The sequence below is a fragment of the Anguilla anguilla genome, chromosome 15, assembly GCF_013347855.1.
Source record: "Anguilla anguilla isolate fAngAng1 chromosome 15, fAngAng1.pri, whole genome shotgun sequence".
NCBI lineage: Eukaryota > Metazoa > Chordata > Actinopteri > Anguilliformes > Anguillidae > Anguilla > Anguilla anguilla.
This window is the reverse complement of record NC_049215.1, coordinates 36,385,310-36,391,309: the sequence shown is the minus strand read 5'-3', so window position 1 is coordinate 36,391,309 and position 6,000 is coordinate 36,385,310. Positions and strand designations below refer to the sequence as shown.

General features: G+C 53.4%; 1 protein-coding gene across 16 annotated transcripts in view; it reads left to right on the top strand.

Annotated features, from left to right (window-relative positions):
- mycbp2 (MYC binding protein 2) overlaps positions 1-6,000 on the top strand; it is a 104,413-nt gene that overhangs the window by 69,090 nt on the left and 29,323 nt on the right. For 14 of the 16 annotated variants that reach the window (XM_035392821.1, XM_035392816.1, XM_035392819.1 and 11 more), the window contains 10 exons: positions 115-202; positions 747-796; positions 899-1,071; positions 1,167-1,311; positions 1,756-1,962; positions 2,225-2,280; positions 2,374-2,489; positions 3,074-3,171; positions 3,494-3,610; positions 4,760-4,900. In XM_035392821.1, coding sequence (XP_035248712.1) covers positions 115-202; positions 747-796; positions 899-1,071; positions 1,167-1,311; positions 1,756-1,962; positions 2,225-2,280; positions 2,374-2,489; positions 3,074-3,171; positions 3,494-3,610; positions 4,760-4,900 — 1,191 coding nt within the window. The remainder of the gene's footprint in view (positions 1-114; positions 203-746; positions 797-898; positions 1,072-1,166; positions 1,312-1,755; positions 1,963-2,224; positions 2,281-2,373; positions 2,490-3,073; positions 3,172-3,493; positions 3,611-4,759; positions 4,901-6,000) is intronic. The other 2 variants (XM_035392827.1, XM_035392824.1) reach the window with 1 other exon arrangement.

Here is a 6,000-nt window from a genome sequence, read left to right as displayed (position 1 = left end):
TAGTTACACGCTCAGCTCCCTAACGTTACACCAGAGTGCCCCCCTGTGTTGCTGAGCTGGCCCCTGTGTTGCTGAGCTGGCCCCTGTGTTGTTGAGCTGGCCCTTGTGTTGCAGGGGATCATCCAGCTGGAGAAGGAGCTGGCCTACCTGGGCAGCCTGTGTGCGGCTGCGCTGATGAAAAAGGACCTGGCCCTGCCCATCGGTGAGGAAATCTGTCTCCCCCCCTCTGTCTCTCTCTCCCTCTCTATCTGTCTCTCTCTCTCTCTCTGTGTCTGTCTCTCTGTCTCTCTCTCCCTCTCTATCTGTCTCTCTCTCTCTCTCTCTGTCTGTCTCTCTGTCTCTCTCTCACTCGCTCTCTCTCTCTCTCTGTCTGTCTCTCTCTCTCTCTCACTCGCTCTCTGTCTCTCTTTGTCTCTCTATCTCTGTCTCTCTCTGTCTCTAGGCAACTTCTCTCTGTGTGTCTCTCTTTAGAACTGTGAGGAAGCTGTTCTGTGTGTGTTTCTCTAAAGCTCTGAGCTGTGTGTGTTTCTCTAAAACTCTGAGCTGTGTGTGTTTCTCTAAAGCTCTGAGCTGTGTGTGTTTCTCTAAAGCTCTGAGCTGTGTGTGTTTCTCTAAAGCTCTGAGCTGTGTGTGTTTCTCTAAAGCTCTGAGCTGTGTGGTAGCTCGTCCCTGGCAGTGTGTGCTGTGTGTTAGTAGTGCCCTGTGCTGTACTGACCCTTTCATCTCTCTGCTCTGACTCACTCCAGGAAACGAGCTGGAAGAGGACCTGGAGATACTGGAGGAGGCATCGCTTCAGGTGGGTGCGCTGGGGGCAGTCATGGGGGGTCATGTGGGGGACCCCCCCTCGATGAGGACGGTTTGTAACAGAACTCGCGGTTAAATTGGGGGTGTGTTTCAGGTGTGCAAGGCCCACGCTGGGATCCTGGGCAAGGGCCTGGCTCTGTCCCACTCTCCCACCATCCTGGAGGCCCTGGAGGGGAACCTGCCGCTGCACCTGCAGACCAACGAGCACTCCTTCCTGGAGGACTTCATCACCTGCGTGCCCAACTCCAGCGGGGGCCGGCTGGCCAGGTGAGGCCCGGGAGGTTCCGGGAGGTTCTGGGAGGTTCCGTGGGAGCGGTGGGACGGGCGCTCATTGACGGACTCTCCATCCCCCCCCTCCCCAGGTGGCTGCAGCCGGACTCGTATGCTGACCCTCAGAAGACCTCGCTCATCCTCAACAAGGACGACATCCGCTGTGGCTGGCCCGCCACCGTGGCCGTGCAGACCAAAGACCAGTACGGGGACGTGGTGCACGTGCCCAACATGAAGGTCCGAGTCCGTCCGTCCGTCTGCCCGTCTGTCTGTCTGTCTGCCCGTCTGCCTGCCTGTCTGTCTGTCTGCCCGTCTGCCTGCCTGCCTGTCTGTCCGTCTGTCCGTCTGTCTGTCTGTCTGCCCGTCTGCCCGTCTGTCTGTCTGCCCGTCCGTCTGTCTGTCCGTCTCTCTGTCCGTCCGTCTGTCTGTCTGCATCATGGCTGGGTCTTTATGAACGATGGGGTTAGCGTTAGGGTTAGCGTTAGCGTGTGCACTGTAACTGAACTCTCTGGTTTTTAAGTGGAGGTGAAGGTGGTTTGGGTTAGCGTTAGGGTTAGCATTAGCGTGTGCGCTGTAACTGAACCCTCTGGTTTTTAGGTGGAGATGAAGGCTGTTAGGGTTAGCGTTAGCATTAGGGTTAGCATTAGCGTGTGCGCTGTAACTGAACCCTCTGGTTTTTAGGTGGAGGTGAAGGCGGTTCCCGTCTCGCAGAAGAAGTCCCTCCAGCAGGACAGCGCCCGGAAACTGCAGCGTCTGCCGGGAAGCTCCTCCCCCTCCGCCTCCGGGACCGACCTCACCTTCGGGGGACTGCCCACCCCAAAACTGGAGGCCACCTACGAACCAATGATCGTCAAGGAGGCCCGCTACATCGCCATCACCATGATGAAGGTGGGTGCTTTCTCCTGTGCACGTTTTCTGGCCATAATGACCCACTCTGGGTGTTGCATTAAAGCCCTACATTCTGCCGTCACGTGCACAACCATGAGGTTTTGTTTGGTGTTAAACCTAGGTTTTTTTAAATAATGTATTGTGCATCAGAGTAAAGCAGATTCTCATTGGCTGACCTCTGCAGCCAATAACTGCTTATTGCTCGGACATGCTGGTCGTTAATTAGACGTGAAGTTTAATGCCCTAAAAATCCTTTTTCCAGGCGTACGAGAATTACTCCTTTGAAGAACTCCGCTTTGCCTCCCCAACTCCAAAGAGGTAAGAGAGTTTTCAGTGCTTTTACTTCCCAAAGCGGGGGGTTATTTTCACGTCGCTGACGTTGCGCTCTTCCCCCCCCCCCCCCGACCGCAGGCCCAGTGAAAACATGCTGATCCGGGCCAACACCGACGGCACCTACAGCGCCAACTGGACCCCCGGCGCCGTGGGGCTCTACACCATCCACGTCACCATCGACGGCATCGAGATCGGTGAGTGTTAAGTGATGTTTATGGTCCCCTCTGCAGTGTTGAGTCCTGTTTGTGGTCCCCTCTGCAGTGTTGAGTCCTGTTTGTGTTCCCCTCTGTAGTGTTGAGTGCGGTTTGTGGTCCCCTCTGCAGTGTTGAGTGCGGTTTGTGGTCCCCTCTGCAGTGTTGAGTGTGGTTTGTGGTCCCCTCTGCAGTGTTGAGTGATGTTTGTGGTCCCATCTGCAGTGTTTAGTCCTGTTTTTGGTCCCCTCTGCAGTGTTGAGTCCTGTTTTTGGTCCCCTCTGCAGTGTTGAGTGTGGTTTGTGGTCCCCTCTGCAGTGTTGAGTCCTGTTTTTGGTCCCCTCTGCAGTGTTGAGTCCTGTTTTTGGTCCCCTCTGCAGTGTTGAGTGATGTTTGTGGTCCCCTCTGCAGTGTTGAGTGTTGAGTGATGTTTGTGGTCTCCTCTGCAGTGCTGAGTGTTGAGTGATGTTTGTGGACCCCTCTGCAGTGCTGAGTGTTGAGTGATGTTTGTGGACCCCTCTGCAGTTTTGAGTGTTATTTGTGGTTCCCTTTGCAGTATTGAGTGCTTTTTGTGGTCCCCTCTGCAGATGCGGGTTTGGAGGTGGAGGTGAAGGACCCACCGAAGGGCATGATCCCGCCCGGGTCACAGATGGTCAAACCCAAAGCTGAGCCTCAGCCCAGCAAGGTGAGTGTCCGCCCTGAAACACACCCAACCCCCCCCTCCAAAACTGGTCCGTGCTCAGTGTTTACCCCCGTCATGAAGGCTCATTTTATTTTATTTATGAGTTTCTACAAACTTTCCAGACCTTATTATAAAATCGGACGTTAGATCAGACCACTAGACCCTGTCCCATTTCATGTGGTGAGCCTGGGACATAACATGACTGCTTGAGAGTTTATCGGCTCATATATATATTTTCCTCATGAGCACAGCTTCAACCTTCCTATTAGGAGCCAAAGAGGAATTGCATCTCTCTCTCTCTCTGTCGTTCTCTCCACCCCCCCAGGTGCGCAGGTTTGTAGCCAAAGACAGCGCGGGACTGCGTGTGCGCACGCACCCCTCCCTACAGAGCGAGCAGATCGGCTTAGTGCACGTCAACGGGACCATCACGTTCATTGACGAGGTAACCTGCTCTACAGCCGGGGAGGCCCTGCATTAGTGCGCTATAGCGCATTACCACCACTCATAGTGCGTTATAGCGCGTTATTACCACTCATAGTGCGTTATAGCATGTTATTACCACTCATAGTGCGTTATAGCGCATTATTACCACTCATAATGCCTTATAGCGCGTTATTACCACTCATAGTGCGTTATAGCGTGTTATTACCACTCATAGTGCCTTATAGCGCGTTATTAATACTCATAGTGCCTTATAGCGCGTTATTACCACTCATAGTGCGTTATAGCGTGCTATTACCACTCATAGTACGTTATAATGCATTATTACCACTTGCAGTTTCTTTTTCTCTGTAACCACTGATCTATCTACGTTCTGTGTTAATGTGAAACTCAATCTGTATGCCCAACAGTACATTCAAGCTTTTCTTCATGATTCCTGCTGCTTTTCTAAGCTTATCTTTTTAAACTTCTTTTTTAAAGCATTCTTTTAAGCATTTCTTCATTGTTTTGCTTCATGAATGAGCAAGGAACCTGGAGGCTGTGAGGAGGAAGGGGAAAATAGACATTACTGTGTGAGATGCAGATCGAACGCTCGGAGTTAAAAACTGAGACATTTCCACCCTGTGTTCAGACGTGGCCACTCCATGCTCACCCCCGTTTTCACGGTTAAAACAAGTCTCCAGCATTTCCTTTTGCATCTTACCTGTCCTATCAGCACCTGCCAGTAGGCGGCACTTGCAGTAACTTGCAGTGACGATGCACGCGTGTCCTGATTGTTTCTATGCAGTAATAATGTTTTTAAAGATATGTAATTTATAGCTATAGTACCATCACCGGCCCAGTGCCATTGTGTCCTAATTAAACACACATGGGATGGACACACTATCCTAGCCTAGATGGGCTTTATGTAGTGGTGATAACACTCCTCATCCCAGAGGCAGGAGCTGCTCGCAAACGAAAATGCGAGCGCGATTTACTCCACTTCGTCTCCTGGTTCCATTGCTGCTGGCTAGCTAAGTGTTCCAGACTCCTCCTCTGTCCCCGCCCCCTGCCCCATGCCCCGCCCCCCTCAGCCTCGGGTACCCTTGCCAGGGCCTATCAGCAGTTACGGGAGGGCGGGGCTCCGCTCTGTCGCTTGTGTCCCCCATAGATCCACAATGATGATGGTGTGTGGCTCAGACTGAATGATGAGACTTTGAAGAAGTATGTCCCTAACATGAATGGCTACACTGAAGCCTGGTGCCTCTCTTTTAACCAGCATCTGGGCAGAAGCCTTCTGGTCCCCGATGACGTAAGTAAAGCACCTCCCCCCCCTCCTCCTTGTAGAATAGCAGGGGCCCCTGTGCTGTTCATTGGGGGAGGGGCCGATGTGTCTCTGTTCGGACTCGGTGAGATGTTTGTGAGACTCTAGTGTTCCTTCCACACTGTGTTGTGTGTGAACAGACCCGTCCAGCTTTAGCCAGAGGTCTGGGAAACAGAGGTGTGTTCTCGCATGAGGCGTCCGGCCGCTGGGTGTAATATCAGGAGTGTGTGCCTCCGCAGAGCGGGGGTACTGACTGCGTACGGGCGGGTGCGTGTGTGTGTTAGCGAGGGTCTGCGAGGGTGTGGTTAGCACGCCTCCTCTCAGCAGTAGAACAGTCCGGTAGTCTTCCACCGGTGCAGACGACCTAAACGGAGGAGGGGTGCTAGATGAGGGGTTTGGGGATACGCAGCAACTGCCGCTACTGTGACCTCATCGCTCCTCTACCCCTGCTTCTGGAGTCCAGACTCCTCCCTGTCTCTAAGGCTCCTCCTCCCTGTCTCTAAGGCTCCTCCACGCATCTCTAAGGCTCCTCCCTGTCTCTAAGGCTCCTCCTCCCTGTCTCTAAGGCTCCTCCACGCATCTCTAAGGCTCCTCCCTGTCTCTAAGGCTCCTCCCTGTCTCTAAGGCTCCTCCCCATCTCTAAGGCTCCTCCTCCCTGTCTCTGAGGCTCCTCCTCCCTGTCTCTAAGGCTCCTCCACGTGTCTCTAAGGCTCCTCCTCCACGTCTCTAAGGCTCCTCCCTGTCTCTAAGGCTCCTCCTCCCCGTCTCTAAGCCTGCTCCCAGTCTCTAAGGCTCCTCCTCCCCATCTCTGAGGCTCCTCCGTATCTCTACGGCTCCTCCCCATCTCTAAGGCTCCTCCTCCCTGTCTCTAAGGCTCCTCCTCCCTGTCTCTAAGGCTCCGCGTCTCTAAGACCTTCTTCTGGGTGGCGGCTTTTGTTCCTTGGCACGCAAAACTTCATAAGAACGGCTGTTAGACAGTCGAGGGCTTTGGCGTCCCAGTTTAAAGGAGACTCACAGCTGAAATGGAAGTGTTTTGTTCATGATGCGTATAAAGCACTTGCATGTGCAAGCGGGCATTCAGAATTGCA